The sequence below is a fragment of the Chelon labrosus genome (genome assembly GCF_963514085.1).
Source record: "Chelon labrosus genome assembly, chromosome: 2".
Lineage (NCBI taxonomy): Eukaryota > Metazoa > Chordata > Actinopteri > Mugiliformes > Mugilidae > Chelon > Chelon labrosus.
In genome coordinates, this window is record NC_140338.1 from 2,124,239 (window position 1) to 2,143,944 (window position 19,706).

Sequence of the window (19,706 nt, forward strand, 5' to 3'; positions counted from 1 at the left end):
TAAAAATATAACCAAAGTCCAGCATAGAGAGGCTGAGTGAATGTGGTCTGGACTCTGTGGAGGAGAGTCATGGTTTCAGAGACGCTGTAGAAAGACAGAATACCTGCTCTGTGATCCAGGTACACTCCTACTCTGGAGGAAAGAGGACCTGAGACGGAAGTTTGGACTTTGTTGTAGTAAAATACATATCTGTCTGTGAAACAACGTAATGACCAAGATTTGTCATTGAATCCAAACCACCCTGCTCTACTGATATTCTTGTATGTGACTGCTACATCAACTCCTTCTCCTCTCCTCTCCACCTCCCAGTAACAACGTCCAGTCAGACTCTCTCTACTCAGGACCTGATAATAACAAGTGAATCTGTCTGGATGATCAGAATAAGACTGTTGTTGATTCATTACTGTTACTTTTCTGTTCCCCTCAGATAATAACAACCATGTGTATGCTGTGTTTGGATCCAGTGTGATTTGACATGAATATTTTAAGAATTCATCTCTGGTCTTTGGCTCTGGTTGTGGCAGTAAAACATCCACTTCAGTCACTGTCAGTGAGATGTTTGTCCATGTCTCTCTCAGAGTGTCCTGTAGTTTCTTTCTGAGCTCTGTCACAGCTGCTTTCACGTCATCAAAATTCCTCCGAGGACCAATCTTGATGCTGGATGAGTGTGTAGACTCACTGGGTGGTGGCAGTGAGGGGTAGTTGTGTAGAAACTGGTTGTGACCCTCTGTGTTTAAGAGCTGCTTCAGCTCGGAGCCTTTCCTCTCCAGCTCAGTGATCTTCTGCTCCAGCTTCTCCTGAAGATCTTTGACTTGACTCTCTTCAGTTTCCTGCTGGGATCTGACCAGCTGCTTCACATCAGAGCTACTTTTCTGGATGAGACGGATCATCTCAGTGAAGATCTCCTGACTGTCCTCCACTGTTTTATCAGCAGAGTGAGCGATGGTCTTCAGCTCCTGTCCAAGCAGCTCCACATCTTTCTTTGTCTCCTGGATTGTCTGCTGGATTTTTTCTAGCATCACCTCCACCTCCTTCTGCTTCTCAGTCCTTTCTGCTGCAGCTGAGACTGTGTCGTGGCCTTTATGTTCATCCACAGAGCAGAGATAACAGATACTCTGCTGATCAGTACGACAGAACATCTTCATCACCTCATCATGACGAGAGCAGATGTTCTCCTGGAGCTTCTTGGAGGGCTCCACCAGCTTGTGTTTCTTGAATTGAGCTATATCATAGTGAGGTTGGAGGTGTTTCTCACAGTAAGAAACCAAACAGACCAGACAGGACTTGAAGGCTTTCAGCTTCCTCCCAGTGCAGGCATCACAGGCCACATCTTCAGGTCCAGCATAGCAGTGATCAGCTGGAGCAGCTTGGAGTCCAGTCTTCTTCAGCTGCTCCACTAACTCTGCTAACATGGTGTTTTTCTCCAGGACAGGCCTCGGTGTGAAAGTCTTCCTGCACTGAGGGCAGCTGTGGATTCCCTTCTGGTCTTCTTCATCCCAGTGGCTTTTAATACAGTTCATGCAGTAGCTGTGTCCACAGGGAACAGTCACAGGATCCTTCAGTAGATCCAGACAGATGGAACAAGAGAAGGTTTCTCTGTCCAGCTCAACTCCTTTCTGCTCCATTTCACCTCTCAGTGTCGACGACTGTGTGAGTTTCTGTTTGCTAGAAGTGAAACTAGTCTGAGCTCTGATCTGAACAACATGTGATTCTACAGTGAATGGAGCCTGTCAGCTCTCACACTTCACCACATGCTGGTTACACCCATCTTCAATGTAGAGATCTAAAGGGGAGGGAACAAGGAAACATGAGGAAATATGAGTGGAGCTGCTCCAGGAAGAAGGAGGAGTTATCAGACCCTTGTTCCAGGAAGAGGAGCAGACTACAAAACAAATCAGAATCATATCCACATCATTCATGGTCATAGACGCCACAGACATGTTACAGTTACACACTAATTCTACTGGATGAGCTTTTAATGCTGATTAATTCAGTCCCCTAAAAAGATCACTTCTAAGCAGCTTTTATTTTAGTCATTAGAAGTCTATTGGTCAGTCGACTGTTGATTCAGATTCAACTTGAAAACACAGTAACACTCACTGATACTGAAGCTGCAGCTAAAATACTGAAGAAGATCATTACTGGAAGATCTGAAGACTTTAAGGAGACACTAGAGGCTAAATCCATGTTTTTTATCCATGGCTCAAGTCACTTTTCACATTTTGCTCTCTTCTGCTTCTATAACATGTCTTCTTTCAGACTGGTGGAAAGAAAACCTTCAAACCACACATTTAGGTGTTTGTTTGACAGTGTTGGGCAAGTTACTTCAAAAACGTAATACATTATGTATTACTTGTTACTGTCATTTCAAAGTAATTCGTTACATTACAATATTACTGTCTCTGAATTGTAAGGCATTACACTACTACTGCATTACTTTTAAGTTACTTTCACCAAAATAACTGGAAATATATATGTAGACTTATTCTGAATGTATCTTATTATGCTCCTAGGTTTAAGGCTAACAACAGAAGAATGTAATAGGCGCAGTTTAAAAAATAAAGAAAAGAAACTGCATTTAAATGAGAAGATGAGGTAGGAACAATAAGTGCAAAACTAACTTAAGGTCAATAAACGTCAAAAAAAGCAACTCCTAGCAAGCTAACCTCCTGACGACTAGGATAAAAAAAAATATTATCCAATCACATTTTTTTTTAATTCCCCAATCTTTGTAAGGTAATTAAAATGCTGAAAAAGAAAACAAAATTATTTTTTTTTTTTAGATTTCATATAACTGATGAAAGACATTTTCCTTAATGAGAGAGAAAGGTAGCAAAGCCCCGCCCCTTTACATTTGTTATCATTGTAAAAGCTGTAAATGTCCTCTGTAGATAGTCAGTATTAGTCTTAAACCTTGGCTTTAACATCAACACATATGCACAAACCAAAAGCTTCATATAAACTGTGGACAGTGGTTGATTGACAACCTGCACTATTAGCTACCAGAGAGAGAAACGTCAGCTAGTAAACAACAACACCAGTAAAAGTTAGCCAAACCTAAGGTGTGCGCGCGCTGCGTGCTTAGAGGAGGGAGGGGTAAACGAGAGAGGTGGATCATACCACTGAGAGGGGGGGGGGGGGGTACTGCATTTCCTCGTTAAAATATTATTTTTAAACCTCATACTTTCTTCGATTGTGCTATTGCTGTCATCGTATCACAGACAATCCTTTTTAAAATAAAGGAACCATTCTTTGACTCTTATTTTTAGAGGTGCTGGGACAAAGTTTAGTGGAGCTTGAGCCCCCCTATAAACGGGCTACTGTCCGACGTCGAGCCTGATTCAGCCGTTACAGGAAGAAACTTTTTCTCCTCCTCCGCGGTGTTATTGACGATAGTATAAAAACAAAACACCACTTCATTTCGGGTGAAAGTGCATTGTAACGCGCGTTACTGACCTTTGTACCGAGTAAAATATTACCCAATTATTTTATTTTTTTTGGAATGCCTTACATTACCGCGTTACATCAATAAGCAATACATTACAGTAATTACATTACTTTTGTAACGCGTTACTCCCAACACTGTTGTTTGAGCACAGTTATGAAAAGCAGCACATGTTAACACGTATTTAATGACTCAAATATCAACTGTGGAGCTTTCATGGGGACATCTTTGTTTCCTTTTTCAGTGCAGCAGCCAATAATCTACAAATACACAGCAGCTACTTTACTTCTGTCATGGATCCAAACAAATATGGACGGAGAAGCTCGTGGAAAGAACGTAAATTGCTCTTATTATCCTGACATTTATTAACTAGTGCTGAACAAGCAAGATTTCCCACATTAACGTTTAAAGGAGCGAATGTGAAAACTTTTGATTTGATCTGATTTCCTGATCTGAATGAATGACCTACCATCAGTCAGGTAAATAATCTACAGTGAATACAAACGGTTAGAGCCTACTTACTTGTTTGGAGCTGCACGGAGGAACTGCTTCACTTCACAACAGGAAAAGAGAAAATGTTTCAGAGGAGGAAGTAGCTGCAGGTTTGAACTTGGTTCAAAATAAGTGTCGAATGAAAATAAAGTAAAACTGGTGTAAACGGTTACTTTGAATGGATTAAGAGTAATAAGGAATTAAATAATAATGGATAACTTTTTTTCAAAAAACGTTTGAAAACAGAAATGTTTGGATGATAAATCATGAATCTATTACCTGTTTATTTATGTTGTCACAGTTAAATACAGATTTTAGATATTGTTATTCATTTTAAACGTCATACGTCATAATTTATCCCGGAACTGAGTGGCAAAATAAGTTAATGTGACTGGTTCATCTGTTTTTCTCCTTTGAATATTCCACATTTAAACAGAGTGCATGTGCTCGCAGCATTTATAGTTTTATTTTTGTTTCTTCTCCTTTATGAAATATGTCTAGTGATCGCCATGCATCTATCACCAAGTCTGATTGTGCGCTTACTAAATTACCAGGTGTTTTCATTAAACGGTCGGTCCTAAAATGAAGAAGTCATCAGAATGGTTTGAGCTTTTTATTGAGGGGGTCATGAAAGTAGAAAAGGAGCAAACTTTAGGTTTTAGCACCTTTATACAACTCATAAAATGAATTGCTGGTTCTCTGGGTTCTCCAAATATAGACAACAATCGGCTGTAGAACATTATATGACATGTGGGCTCGGAGGAGGAGGAGAATTTAATTCACAGAAACCAAGCAACAGAAAAGAAATGTCTTAATTTGGAAAAAAACAAAATAAGAAGAAAAAAAAAAAAGATGTGCTATATTTAATTACAATCAACATTAAATTTACAAATTTTGGAACCTGGAATTGGAAATCAGTGCACATGATATTAGCATGTAACATAAGTTAAAAACACAAAAGAAACTTTACATGAACATGTAATGTTGTTACCTGGAATAAGACAGAAAAACACATTTAAATACTGGGTGCAGCTGTCTAAGGCATTCTTAATTCAATAGAAAAAAGATCTACAAGTCTTATACAAAGCAGGAATGAAGTTATACAATGTCACATTATATTTTGTTCCTTAACACACTGTACAAAGTCTATGTCCTTCAAGGCTGGCTACGCCAACCGCAACACTACGGAGCTTAACCTTTAATTTGTTTAATATCCTACATTTACTGTGTCTTAACAGACACACACTGTTATTTACATATTCAGACATGAAATACAAACGAACATATGAGCAGGCTCCGTCAATCCATCTCAGACGCCGTCTTTAAAAAAAACCAACACAAATACTGGTCGCCCCAAGCTTTGTCACCTCCTGCGAAGCACTAAAAGGAAATCAAAGTGCTTTAAAGATAAATCAAGCTTTTTGGTTGTTGTTTTTTTTGTTTTTTTGTGCGCGTGTGTGTGTGTACAGAGAATAAGCTGTTGTTGGAGAACGTTTGGCAAGGCAGCAACGTCAATTAAACTAAATATAGAGGTGACGCCGCACATCGCCGCCTGCTGGCACCAAAAGTCTTGTTTATCAGCGTCTCTGTGTGTTTCTTTAAATAAAAACAACTCTAGTACAACTTCAGGTTTCAAACCCACTTATGATCTGTTAGTAAAAAGGTCAGTACATCCTCTTTATATCAAAACTGATATGAGCAACAGCGTTTTTTGTGTTTTTTTTTTTGTTTTCCTGTAAAAACAAATGACATGAAGTGTAACACATGAATACTGTACAGTAGGCCTAATGCTGGTCATCCGCATATGAACAGAAAAGTGTTAAAACAAGAATTAAAGCTATCACATAGCTGGAACAAATCACGTTAACTCATGGGAGGCCTGAGAAAGCGTTTTCTTTTCTTTTTTTCTTTTTTGCATCTCGTGACGTGATTGTCAAAGTAGTCCGGCCAAAATGTTTTAAAAAATTTTGATCATATTTACAACAATGCATAGGCAACATATCACCAAATCAGAACTCGTCCGCGAGTCGAGCAGAAGAATAAAAGTGTTACCCTGGGAAAAAGGGTTGCTCTTATCTAGGAGTACACCAGAAGTGAGCAGGGCCGGGCGGCGTTGGGCGCAAGTACCGAGTATTTTTAAATAATGACGATTCAAACTGTGCAGGTTAAAAATAAAATCAGTTAATAAAAGAAGTTGTTCAGTTAAATGAGGAGCAGGGAGAAGAAGCCAAGAAGAACTCAACAAGAGTATGTTCTGAAACTTAGTTTAAAGGACCAGTGTGTAGGATTTAGTGACACCTAGTGGTCAGGTGGCAGACTTCAACCCACTTTAACCACTTATTTCTGTGTTAATGTAAAAACATTAATGTAAAAACATGAAAGTCCTTCTCCAGTGTCTGGTCTGTCCATTTTGGGTTACTGTTCAAACATGGTGGCACAACATGGCTGACTACAGGGAAGAGAAAACACTCAATATGTAGAAATAAGGGGAAAATTCTAATCTTAATTACAGGAAACTATAATTGTGAAGTCCTACACACTGGTCCTGATCAAACAACAACAACAACAGCTATGACACTCTGTGCTATGGACACGTTTCAGTACCAAATAGTATTCAAATCTGACAGCCAGCCCCAGATGTTAGCGTACCTGTTGCGTTATCCTACATGAATAACCAACTACCCTGGTTCATCACCAGGATTATCAACCCTTAATTACTGAGTTAAACCCTTTGTGACATTATTGCCAAAACTTTTAAAGAACCTTTTTTTTTGGGGGGGGGGCTATCGCATTAGCACTGTTGCTTTCAAAATCACTACAGATGAAGACGTTTTCCAGAAATGCTTTTCTTCTGCACAACTTCCCAACCAAAACAGCTCATCTACTGAACAAGGACTTAACCGTCAAACCTCGACAAACACAACAACGTGGATCCAGTTACAAAAACTGCCCGCACATTTTTCCAATTTTTGACGAGGCCGTCACTCATCTCGGTTTTCTTCCCCAACTTTAATGAACGTTAGTTGTTGATCTGTAATTAGTTGCTCAGTCATCTGAGATGTTAATAATGACAACTACCTCTGACTCGCGACATCCTGCTTCCTCTTGATGCACAAAAAAATGCTTCAACACTTGACAGGTTTTGGTTGGGCAGCTCGGATTTTACTCCACTTAACTCTGGTGTACCACAGGGATCAGTTCTCGATCCTTCATGTTTTTTTCCAAATCTTTTGAAATATCTAAAAATATTCCAACATTTGTTAACCTTAATATTTGGCCATATCTTCACATTGTTGCAGTCAGACTTCACACTACACCCCCTGTTTAAATCCATCCTGTATCACTTCTGTTAATTCATTTTTAAGCACAATTTAGGCTGAGTCCTTTTTTTTGTGTCAAGTTAACCTTATAAACATACGTTGCAAATCACTAACAAATTTTATGGAAAAAACGTTGTAAATAGTTTATTATTGTTATTAATATTATTTAGAATAGTACGCATTTATACACTTTTAAAAAAGCCCATGTAAACTTCTAAAAGTTTTCCAAAGTATTCGTTTTTTTTATGCAATCGTCCAACAAACGACAGGTAATCAGCAGAGACGCCTGCTGAAAAACACAAAAATCCCCACTGAACATACATTGCCGTTCAATTTACAAAATATTGTTGCGTTGACAATTTTCCTGTACTTTCTGTGAACTCCAAAAAAAATAAATAAATAAATCAAAAAGCTTTTGGGAGGGAGGGGGGGGTGCAAAACGAAATAAAATGGATGGAAAGTGAGGTCCTGGAGGCTTGGGCGTTGGCGTCTGTGTATAATTCTGTGTATGTTCGTCCTCCAGAGAAGTCAATAAATAGCATGATTTAAGCATCTGGTGTCGGTGAAGCCTCGCGTCTCGTTATCTTTACAAATTCAGCTGCAGCCGGTTCTGGCTTTCGCTCAGATCAAATAAAAACAAAAAAAATATTATTAATAAATTTGCTGGATAAGGTTGAAGTCCACAAGGGAAGGGTTTCTTTGTACACCACGCTACACGGTGTCCTAGAAGAGTGAGAGGAAATATAGGGGCATATTTTGGAGTATTTCCCATTATGGGATAAGTCACACGAACACACACCCTTGGTCTGGTCTCCTCTGCTGCTCCTTCCTGTAACACAGTCTCTTGACAGTTTGTCTGTTTGTGTGCAGGCAGCTCACAGGTTCTTGGTGTTTATGTGAGTCTTGTAATGCTTCGTCAGGTGGTCGCTCCTCATGAAGCGTTTCTGACACTGACTGCACTCGAAGCGTTTGTCTCCTTTAAGGCGAAAAAGACAAAAAAGACAAAAAAGACACCAGTAAATTTCAAAGCCAAAGTCAGTAACAGGGAATAATCTTACGGTCTACGTCAACACAACGTCATTCGCGATTAAAACTCAGCATTAGCATACAGTCGCCTGCCACTTCATTAAAGCCTGCCCAGTCTTCATGGCCTCCTCCTATCCTCTCCTACCTGAATGAACAATTCTCCAACCTGCCTATTATTCCTCTTACATTCATCAAACAGTCATGTAACATCATCAGCTATATGTTGTATTTGTATCATCATCAGATTCCACATGTACGTTCCTCCTATCCTCTCTCTTCTCTCTCTTCTCTGTCTCTACCCGACCGGCCTCAAGCAGATGGGTTCCTCCATATGAGCTTGAGGTTCTGCTCAAGGTTTCTTCCTGTTAAAAGAGAGTTTTTCCTGCCACCGTCGCCTTCTTGCTGCTCTGGAGGTTTCAGACCAGATGTTGTAAAGCGTCTTGAGACAATTTGTGTTGTTATTGATGCTATATAAATAAAACTGAATTGAAACTGAGTTAAAGCAAATATCTTATCTAGGGCTGTGCTAACTACTCACAAAAATCAACACTGTTTTTAGGCGACAAACTGCAAAGCTGGATGTGCATCACGAAGCCTGACTGCGTCCATTTGTTTTCGGTAATTCTCTAGCGTAGGACGAAGGAAAGTTAATGATGTAGTTCTATATATCTGGATACTGCAGGTCAGGAACATTGTCCACGCCAGCTGTTTTAATGCTCGAAGAAAGCTGGGACATGATAACGGTCTGTGACATATAATCCGTGGAGTTTTATCTTGTACTGGTCAATGTTCTTGAGTTTTCCTGCCAATATGAAAAAAAAAAGTCCTGTGACGCCAGGAGCTCTATGTGTGCAGAAACAACATGCTTCGGCGCTGACATGCTAGCAATTAGCATCTGCCCTTGAGCCTCTGTTGAGTTCTTTTCTCAACAACAGCTAATGAGGACACGATGACGACGACTCCACCAACCAACCATCAGACTAAATTCAATGTAATGGTCCAAATATTCAGCGGCTACGGTTACGAGTCGTTTCAATTTTATCAAGTGTACAACTGCTTTGTCTTCTTCTTTTGGCAGGTTTAAGCTACTGGTCGTTTTACTGCCCTCTACTGGGTAATGAAGTGTTAACAACGAGAAACATCTTTCAAATGTCCGGCTCTCTGTTTAATGAATTTCCTCACTTTTAATGTTCGGAAAATTGCGATGCGTTGACGTATTTAAGTGACTAATCTTATCATCCAATCACACGGCAGAAACTTCAGCTCAAACCGAGCTTTAGACTAGAGATGGAAATAAATTTAAGCGACTTTGAACGTGGTATTGTTGTTGCTGGTTTTTATTTCAGAGTATTTCTCTAACTATTACAATTATAATAAGAGCTAAGATCACAACACTCAGACTATCAGAACACTCTTACTCCTCTCTCAGCACCTGTATTAATATCAGAATATTTCATTATGTTATTTTCATTTTTAGTCCACCAGCATTAACAGAAGATTCTGAAGTGATTTGTGAGAGTGAACTCTCATCGTACTCGCTGGATCCTTCTTAGTTTCACTTTCAACCACCACCTTGAAGTTTCATTCATCACTTCCTGTTTGTAAAGTGGTTAAACCGTGTGGTTTACTATCACTGAGCAGGTGTCGGAGACAAATGTACGTTTTTGTGAAACGAAGCAGGTGTGTGTGTGTTTACGTGTGTGTGTTTTGTGCGTCTGCAGCACCTGTGTGCGTCCTCGCGTGCCGCTGCAGCTCGTCGCTGCGCGTGAAACGTTTCCCACAGAAAACCCAGTTGCAGACGAAGGGCCTCTCGCCGGTGTGCAACCGGACGTGAGCTCTGAGCAGCGACGTTTTTCTGAACGTCTTCTCACAGCCGGGGACGTGGCAGATGTGTTTCCTCTTCCCCACCTCCCCGGGCCTGAAGAGCGCAGACACACAAACACATTCATGAGGTTCTGTTAATGCCAAATAAAAAAAAAAAGAACATTATCTGCATTCATCTCTCGACACGCTCACCTCTTGTCTGCATCTTTACAGTTGGGGCAGGTGCAGGCCATGCGTCGCTTCTTCTCTCCTGGTTGACCCGGCAGCTCCAGCGTGAGGGCCTGGTCCACCTGGATGGCAGCTTGGCCCGGCGTTGTTGCCAGCTGGAGCCCCCCACCCTGCATCGTCTGTACCGTTAGGTGCTGCTGGCCTAATGAACAAAAAGACAAGACGCTGTAAGGAAGCCAGCCGGGCTGCTGCAAGACCTGACAATCCTCTGAAATCACACAATTCGTTGACTGGACTAAAAATTATATTTAATGAACAAAGAACATGATTCAGAAGAAAAAAATTAGATTTTCTCCACTTGTCTAACGACTTTACTGACTACTGATGATTTTAAAGAGAACTAAACCTATCAGAGAGATATCACCTTGATGGATGTTTCCTTTGATTTTCAAGCAGTGTAATAATTCACCTTTATCGTTTTTATCCTTTATAAAACTCTATTCACACGGGACTAGTTTTATCTGGGACCTCTGGTAATTTATAATAATAATCCCCTCTTTCTGGTAACACAGAGGTCCTGTGGTAAAACTAATCCAGTGAGAATCGGCATCTCTGTGGTTTGGGGGGATGTTGTTTTACTTTTTCAAGACTGTTGTTTGATTAAACCCTGTTCACACGGGACTAGTTTTACCTGGGAACGTTACGTGATTCAGAGATGAGAGACTGGATGAATCAGCCCCAGGTTTGCCAATGAACACATTAATGGTTGATTTAATGATTTCATCCGACTGAACGGGTGAATGGGTCAGAGACATTTGGACTTTGCAGCCTAACATCTGTCCATACTTTAATTTACAGAACATCCTTCACGATTCTTAAGAGACAAGAGGCAGAAAAAAGATGAGAATCAAACAAAAGTCCTGAAAAAGTAAAAACACGCTCCCACTAACTCACAGAGATGCTGATTAGTTTTATCACATGACCTCTGTGTTAACAGAAATAGGGTTGGTAATATGTGGTGTAATTTTTAATTTACAAATTTTGGACATGGACGATTCACACGGGATTAAGATCACAGACGACCTCCACTGTAATTATACAATACTAGAGGTCCACAGGTAAGACTTACCCCGTGCACATAGAGAGAAACTGACATAGTTGTTAGACCACGAAAATATGTTGGCAATCTAAACAGAACCAGATACGATAAACTGTTTTTCTGTCTTTATATCACAGCTCTAGTTTTTATTCAGCTACTAGTTATATTTTATCTTTTAATGTTTTTAAAATAATGATTGTCCGATTCTAATATCGACTCATAAAGTCCTCTTGATTTTTTTAATTACACGCCAAATCTCAACGCAACGAGATTAGTCCAGATGTGAGCGAGACCCAAAACTCGACAGAAGCTCCAACTCTGAGAGCAGCGTCAGACCTGAATGATGACTGGATTAAAAAAAGCAGGAAGACAGAGAAGAGCAAAGACTAATGAACAACTAGAGGGAGAAAATCTGTGGAAATAACACAAATCTCTGGAACCAGTGACATTAGTTTTGTTAAAATCTCTTTTAGGATGAAGGACATGAGTAGCAACACCCAGCCCTGTGTCCAGCAAGCTAAAGAACCTGGACCACGTCAGCTCACCCCCAGCGTTGGTGATGGTAACAGGGACTCCCTGGACCTGGACCCCGTTGATGCTGATCGTCTGCACGGCCTGCGCTGTCGTCGAGAGCTGCGGCGTGTTCAGCGCCATCATTCCGCCGGCTGGGGCAATTTTTGCCAGAGTCCGTTCCTTCCGCCCCCCCGCCTGCGTCCTCTTGGTGCCGGCCGCTGGCGAGGTGGAGGTGGTGGTGGCGACGGCGGTGGTGTTGGTGGCGGGAACTGACGCGCTGAGGGTCGTGGCAGTGGAGACGGGGTCCTGGAGCTGGACGGACTGCCACTCCCCCGAGGCTGTTTTGAAGAGGATCTGAGGACAGAACGAAATAAAATCATCTTCCTGGTTTCCCTGCAACTTTCTTTCAGCTCGATTACATTAAAATAACAAGAAATTAGAAAATTAAACAATCAAATATGAACCTGAAATTGTAAATGGTGAGTTTAACCCACAGCTTGACCGCAGGTAGTCTGCTATTTTCACAGCTAAACATGGGATTAACCCCCCCTCCCCGTCTATGTGCCAACACACATTATACATCACTGGAAAGCTTAATTTCCAGAGATTAGAATGATTCACACCATTTCAGGATCCAATCATAACTGCAGCCTCAGTAAACACTTACATCAGACCAGTCGCAAACACTAAATCATATGCGCCTCTATCTATTGAGCCTCACAGTTTTACAAGAGCAGATAAAACAAAAACGGTCCCGTTACGTTGCCAAGGGTCCAGTAAATGTCCTCCAGTAAAACAGTTAGTCCACACCAAGCACTTCATCTGTAAAGGCACAATATATTCTCGATCATAGCTTCCGTTAGCTTAGCATGTTTTAGCCACGACCTGACACCAAAACAGCTCTGAACTCTGAACTTTTGACTGACAACTCACTTGACCCAACAGACGACTGTCTACCAGGTCTTTGACACACTTCCTTAGAAAAGCTTCCCTCACATGTGGACTCATCTCAGAGAGCTTATTTATGAGAGGAAGCAGGAAGCAGGTCTGAATGGATACCTGCGTCGGCGACGGATCCGTCGGCGTGACCTGCAGGTTGGAGGAGACCGACTGTCTCTGTGGGACGGGCGGCAGCGTGGCAGAGGCGGCCTGCACCACCTTCAGGGCCTGCTGGGGGATTTGAACCACCTGAGAATCTTGCTTGGGTTGGACCAGCTGCACCTGCTGCACCATAGCCGGCTGCCCGGGACTCTGCACAATCAGCAAATTGTTCCCCGCCTGCGAATACAGAGACATAAAGCGTTACCCTGGGACGTTCAAGTATTAGACTTTTAGAGCCACATCTAGAGAGGTGTGGCCGTAAATGAAAGGGAAGTTGATTCGATGGGTTGAGCTCAAGGCTGCTGACAGAGTGGACCCTGAAGAACTTCAGCTATGGAACCATCTATTTAATTTACTAACTGCTGTCTGACTTAAGTTTTCAGAGTAAATACTTCTACACAGCAGACGTGTTTCATCATGTGAGTTAGGTTCCTCTTCTTCTTAGATGTTTTGGTAGCTTTGACGCAAGCCATCCACCACTAAAACAGAAGTAGTCGTCGTCTTCTTTGTTTTTCCGGCATCTTTGTTGCTAAGAAGAGAAGAGGAATAAGATGTTTTGACGCTACGAGGACGGGGTTCTGGTTGACGGCAAATAAATAAATAAAGATCATGGTTGGCTGAAGCCTGAAACCGGTCCGGTTGTTTTAAAAATGCCTGGATCGGATCCGATACCGATATTTAGCGCATGGATTCTTATCCACTTAAACTTTAATCCAATCATCTTGGGTCCCAGTGAACAAGTGAGACAAATTTGAGGACTTTATATCAAGAGATATCGCTAACACAAGAATGGACCGACCGGGCGGACAACTTTAAAAACTGTAGTTGACGAGGAAAAGGTCCGACAGGTATTCAGTGTCTCTTATTGCAGATATTTTTCTGTTATTTTTTAATCTGTGAAGTTTGCTTACAAGCTTTTTAACGTCTTCAGTTGACAAACATCTGCTAGAGGGTAAACCTCAGCCTTAGACATGAGTCCTGAACGTCCAGAATCAATCATGTGTTCACCTTAAAACCGAACAACTTTCCCTGAAACATGTGAAGTTGTTCAGTCGCTACAGATCCAGTAAACTCACTGTCTGTTCTGAAGTATTTCTGCTGCAGTAACAGCAGCAAGCAGGTGTACCTGTATGATGTTGTCACCAGCTTCTATTAGGATGGTTTCCATCTGCTCTGGGGGTGGGGAGGCAGCCTGAGTTGTAGGAGGCGGCTGAGGTTCAGCAGCCAGAACGATTTTCTTCTTCCTCCCTCGTCGTCCCTTTCCAGGATTGGGAGGTGTAGCCGATGTCTCTGTGACGATCTGAGTCCCGCCCACCTCTCCCGTCGCCACGTTGAGGGGCAGCGTGAGCCCGCTGGGCAGCTGCACCATGTTCGCGGCCGTGTTGTTTGGCTTCCGCAACTTGAGAGAGGGCTTGATGGCTACGGTCTTCTGGGGCGTGATGGGAGTGGCGGCCGCAGCCGGGGCCGGCACGGTCATGGGCGTGGTGATGATGGCCTGATTGGTGCCCGGTATGAGCTGGATCTGACCTCCCTGCTGCATCACCTGGATGGTCTGAGCGCCCTGGAGCTGCGGCATCATCTGGTACTGGATGTTGGCCGGGGCCGAGGCGTTGGTGCGGGTGGGACTCTGCTGGATAGTAAGGACGATGGGGCTGCCGGGGGCCGTGGAGCCCAGGCCGGCGGGGAGCTGGATGACATTCCCCTTAGCGGAAAGGAACCCCAGGTTTTTGGGGGGAGCCGGGGCTATAGGGGCGGGCTTTATGGGAAGGAGGCGGCGAGGTTGCGGCTGCGCTGGCGGAGACGTGACGGGGGCCTGAGCAGCGGGGGGGCCGATTTTACTGCAGGTGGCAGCCAGGAGGGCCAGAGGAGAGGGCTGGGTGTCCTGCAGGAACAAAGTCTGGATTAGAAACGAAAGAGTTCAGCACCAAGAGCAAGATTAAACGGAGAGGTAGAGGACGGATTAGAAGAAAAAACAAACAAGCTGAGATCAAGCAGCTGGTAAACAGGAACAGGACTTCATAGCAATAATGATGTCACTTATCAATGCTGCTTATCGATCCAGTTCTTCATCCAGTCTCTGATCTTTCGTAAATCTATTTCTGGTTTGTGTGTGTGCTGCAGTAGTTTAGGGAATTAATGGGAAACACTCTCTTCTTCCTCTCTGTGATTTCTTCTTATTAGATCCAGTGGTGGAGCAGGTGTGAGTTTCCACTAGAACTGCTTTTGTGTCCGATATGACGGGGAAGCATAGACGCCAGCTTTACCACACTTGGCTCTAAAAGTCGAGTCGTATAATTTTGTCATTTTAGCCGTTTCAAGTTACAAAATATCTCAGTTTTAACTCAAGGGTTTGAACAAACACATAATATGAAACACTCTTCACGGGGCTGAAATGTAATCGGACAAATTAACGTGACGCAATCTCAGGCCTTTGCTGCAGATAGTCCTTCAGATAGGCTTCTTACGTTTAGTCAATCTCAGTATGTGATATTAAAGTCGACTGGGACAAGATCCGATGCAGAATATTCCACTTCTTTACCTTCAAAAACCTCTGGGTTGAGTCCCTGTCCGTCTACAAACACCGTCCAATCGACTCCACATCATTTGGGTGAATCTGAGCAGACTGTATAATCACTGTTATCTGCTTAGTTGATGATAACATAAAGACATAATGAAGACATAGCCCACACTGTCCCGAGAAACAGGTTTTGAGTGGACTGTCCGAATTAAAGCTGAGATTCTGTACTTTAAACCTTAACTTGAATATAATATTAGTACTATTACTATTACTATTATAAAGACTGGATCATTTAACGTACCTGAGGTATCACTAGGGCTATAAACTCCGACGAAATAAATCAAAATGCTTGAGTAAAGTATTCCTTAAGAGGATTTAAATACCAAGAACTAAATACTGGAGCAAAACTAGCCACTGAGCTAATGGTCAGTGTGAGGAAGGAAGACACTGACTGAAGTTACAGTAGATCAAACATCCCAAATAAGTTAATATCAACAATCTGAAAGCGTTCTAAAGCTTTTAACTGATTTTTACTCCACGGTAACGGCCTATTGGCTGTGAGAGGCAGTTAAAGCTTTGATTATTAGCTATTTACGCTCAAATTAGAATATTGGTTTCATATTTTTCTATCTATCTATTCGGGGAGTTGATTTATTATCAGGCAGTCTTGTATTACCAGATCACTTCATGCGCCAAATGCTCTAAGGACGTGATGGATTTAAAACTGGCGAGGAGAACAGAAAGGTAGTAAACTTTGTCCACGGTGTGCAGGGACGTTTAAATTTGTGTTCAAACTTTGCATGAGATTATGTGAGGGGAGCGCAGCAGTGGAGCGCAGAGGGTGAGAGAGAGAGTGGCAGGACAGGACGTCCGGGCTCTGACTCACTTGTGCAGAAGCGGTGGAGGGCTGAAGGTATTCGCTGGGACTGACGGCAACAGTGGTGGCCATACTGTCCTGTTGATCTGGGAAACACACAGCAGAGTCAGAGTCAGGGTCAGGCTGCAGGTTAGACGCAGTAATTAGCCTCATGATTACTGAATATCATCAATGACATGAATGGGATCAATAACTGTGAGGCGTTATTTAAACATGCTCTCAGGGGGAGTCATTACGATGTGTCTGTGCATAAATTTAGCATTTAATACTTGAGGGGAAAAAGGGTTTTGGTTTGTTTAACTCATGATAACAAAGTTTTACATTTGCTAGTCATTAAAAAGGCTTAATTTTCAGGTTCAACTTCAAGAGCATCAACTGAGGTTGAGGTATTACAGCTGGTAAACGCCTGAACACCAAACACCAGGTGATAAATGTAGAGTGTAACAGCCACAGAGCACCGTCCACACAACCAGCCACACCAGAGAAAGAAGCAACTCATCACATATCTACTCCAACTTTACATTTCATGTGTGTGGTGGTTTTATAGCATCTACTTGCTGAACTTCAACATGATGCACAGAGACACTGGCGAATACAGAAAACAAATGCATTCTAATATAACAGAGAAGCATTAATTCCCTTCATGGTGCAATGTTCAGCTCACGTTCATTCAACTGGGAGATCATTTTGGAGGATGTAGCTTGTGCCGCAGTTAAACTGGATTTAATTAAAAACACTAAAGTCTTCCTGTTATTTAGTCGAAATAACGGGAACGTGTATCAGCGCAACACAACTCTATTCAGTAGTACTGCAAAATGAAAACACAGCTGATCCAACGGCTCTTTTAGTCATTTTGAACCAAACCTGTATTTTGTTGTTTTTCACCGGACAATGACAATAAAGACTTCTTGTTCTAATGAAGCTCAGGTTCAGTGTTTTCACTAGTGTACCTAATGAAGTGGCATGTTAGTTCACATATATACCACATGTCTAAATGTTTAAATACACAGCACACATCATTCTCAGCTTAGAAAGAAAGTGAGGTAAGAACTGTAAAATCAGCGTTTTATCCAGATGTTTTAACAGGTTTATAAAAAGAAAACACTTTTCAAAGCATACGCTTGCTTCTAAGAAGTCTTCTGAGTAAGACACTGGTCTGATTACAACATTTGCTAATGTTGAGGAAATGCCTTAAAGTAGGAAATAGCTTTTTCTGCTAAATGCACAGTCTGCCTGCGCCTCCAGCTCATCTGTCAACACTGAGCTTCACCCTGACAGGAGGATCTGGTGTTGTGGTGCTGATGGATTTAACAGCCTGGAGCCTTAACGCCTCAGTAAATAACAGCATCACACACTCAGCTGTGAACCATAATAATGCCTGAACTTCACTCTCCAAGCTAAAGACTTTCACACGGGCATATCTGAGCCTGCTGAGCCACTAATCTCTCTCAGCTTTTTATTTTAATACAGCTACCACCAGAGATGTGAGTGTGTCTTTAAGCCCTGGAGGTAATACACAAACAGAAAAATAATAATATAGTAATAATAATAACAACATTAAGGCCTCAAACTAGCGCCGCCATCAAACACATACTTTTGCTTTTGCTGTGGACAAGCAAAGCTAACGTTAGCATGCTAGCTAGACAGCAGTTAGCAGGCTGGAGTGGCTAGCAGCTAGCTTAAGCTGATTTGGTATCCGTGCAGGATTTTGGCGGAACAATATGTGGACGTTATTTGCACCTTTAACCTTTTTGAGTGAATTTTGTGCGTGTCGGAATTGACCCGGAGGACAAGTGAGGACCAGCTACACAGCTAGCTGCCACTAGCATTTTGGCTAGCAGACGCGCAGCTAGCCAGTCAAACTCTCTTTGATAACGTTACAGAAAAAGGCTGCCCCTTTTTCCGGAAGTGCTCTGCTTGTTTCTGGTCCACACAGCCGCGCGAGTCGCCCCTAAAACACGCGTATCCGCGCCACATGCTGCGTGGCGTTTTCCCCTTCAACGCAAATATAATGTTTTACGAAGCAGAATGTAATATAAACACCAATGTTTTAATTCCTACCCACCGCTCATGACGACATTCGCTCTCCGCGAGCCTTGAAGACCGAGCCCGTGGAGGAGGCCCCGCCCGCGCTGCTGCACCAATCCACGGACAATGGAGCGGCGAGCGACGGCCGAGCGGACCAATCCGCTGGGGCCGTGTCTGTGAGTGACAGCCGAGTGAGCCAGTCCCGGGGCGGCGTCTGCGTACGTCAGTCGATGGCTGAGGCGTCGGCCAATCAGATGTCGAGATGGTGCCCGACGGGGGCGGTTTCTTGTGGACGGACTCTGGGACGAGACAGGGGCCTATGGCAGCCGGAGCCCGGCTTCACTGACGTCCCTCCCGGCCAATGTGAGCCGTGACGGGCCGTGCGGTCACAGCAAGAGTGACAGACGAGGTGATCAATGAGCTTTGAGTCTGTGCTGCCGGACCTGTTGAGATGGTCCCACACTGGATCATGTGAGGAGCAGACTGTTAGAAGGTTAATCACAGGCCCTGCAGATATAGAGCATTTTTGCATGGGAAGAGATATAAACAACTATCTAAACAAAACATTTAAAACATGCAAGTCAACATAACAAATCAACCAGTTGTTTCAGCTCTTGCACGAGCATACTGTTGAGTAGTTTAATCTAAAATTATAAACTCTATTCCACTTCCTGCAGGCATAAAGTATTTTTGCACGGAAAGCAACATAAACAAAACATTTTCTGCAAGTAAACTCAATAAATGAACCAATTGTAACATCAGCATCCCTTTTTTTTTCAATGCAAAACACTCAAAGAGCTACCAAAGATGTAAAATAGTTGTAGTGCAGTAAAAGCAGCAGCCTCCTTCTGAAATGTACTGAACTAAAAGTATAAACTCTGTACTCTAATGCCACTTCCTGCTGCCATTATCAAAACAAAATATTTTCTGCAACTAAACTAATTAAATCAACCGATTGTAGCATCAGCATTTGGTTTTTTAAACAGGTTTTCAGTGCAAAACACTCAAAGAGCTACCAAAGATGTAAAACTATTGTAGTGAAGTAAAAACTTAACTATAAACTCTATAGTCTTTGCCACTTCCTCCAGACATAGAGTATTATTGCATGGAAAGTGATATAAACACTGATCAATACAAAACATTTTCTGCGAGTAAATGTATTAAATGAACCAACTGAAGCATCAGCATCCTTTTTGTTTTACAAGTTTTGAATGCAAAACAAAATCTTCCCTCTGCAATGTAATGAACTAAAATTATAAACTTTATAGTCCATGCCACTTCCTGCAGCTGTTAAA

At 42.3% G+C, this 19,706-nt stretch overlaps 2 protein-coding genes across 4 annotated transcripts; both read right to left on the minus strand.

The window, feature by feature from the left end:
* LOC311500874 (tripartite motif-containing protein 16-like) lies at positions 1–1,774 on the minus strand. The gene is made up of 2 exons (XM_084562502.1): positions 303–1,774; positions 1–189 (listed from the first exon to the last, which is right to left on the minus strand). Exons 1-2 carry the CDS (start codon positions 1,623–1,625, stop codon positions 76–78), a joined length of 1,437 nt encoding a protein of 478 aa, XP_084418628.1. The 5' UTR covers positions 1,626–1,774; the 3' UTR covers positions 1–75.
* Positions 1,775–4,236: 2,462 nt separating this feature from the next.
* Positions 4,237–18,499, minus strand: sp2 (sp2 transcription factor). 3 transcript variants are annotated; one of them, XM_084562477.1, is made up of 8 exons: positions 18,449–18,499; positions 16,393–16,469; positions 14,115–14,870; positions 12,947–13,165; positions 11,920–12,241; positions 10,300–10,477; positions 10,008–10,201; positions 4,237–8,233 (listed from the first exon to the last, which is right to left on the minus strand). In XM_084562477.1, exons 1-8 carry the CDS (start codon positions 18,453–18,455, stop codon positions 8,133–8,135), a joined length of 1,854 nt encoding a protein of 617 aa, XP_084418603.1. In that variant the 5' UTR covers positions 18,456–18,499; the 3' UTR covers positions 4,237–8,132. The 3 variants fall into 3 exon arrangements, with proteins under 3 accessions (XP_084418603.1, XP_084418602.1, XP_084418601.1); XM_084562476.1 differs by lacking the exon at positions 18,449–18,499 and adding an exon at positions 17,048–17,855; XM_084562475.1 differs by lacking the exon at positions 18,449–18,499 and having other exon boundaries at positions 16,393–17,855.
* Positions 18,500–19,706: the final 1,207 nt, after the last annotated feature.

Excerpts from the sequence above, each read along its gene's own strand:
- LOC311500874 (XM_084562502.1), bottom strand. The coding sequence starts at position 1,625 with ATGGAGCAGAAAGGAGTTGAGCTGGACAGAGAAACCTTCTCTTGTTCC. Across the intron at positions 190-302 it reads CTGGACGTTGTTACTGGGAG|ATATGTATTTTACTACAACA; the intron begins GTGGAGAGGAGA and ends TTTCACAGACAG.
- sp2 (XM_084562475.1), bottom strand. The coding sequence starts at position 16,536 with ATGAGGCTAATTACTGCGTCTAACCTGCAGCCTGACCCTGACTCTGAC. Across the intron at positions 14,871-16,392 it reads CCTCCACCGCTTCTGCACAA|GACACCCAGCCCTCTCCTCT; the intron begins GTGAGTCAGAGC and ends TTGTTCCTGCAG. Across the intron at positions 10,202-10,299 it reads TGTAAAGATGCAGACAAGAG|GCCCGGGGAGGTGGGGAAGA; the intron begins GTGAGCGTGTCG and ends TGCGCTCTTCAG.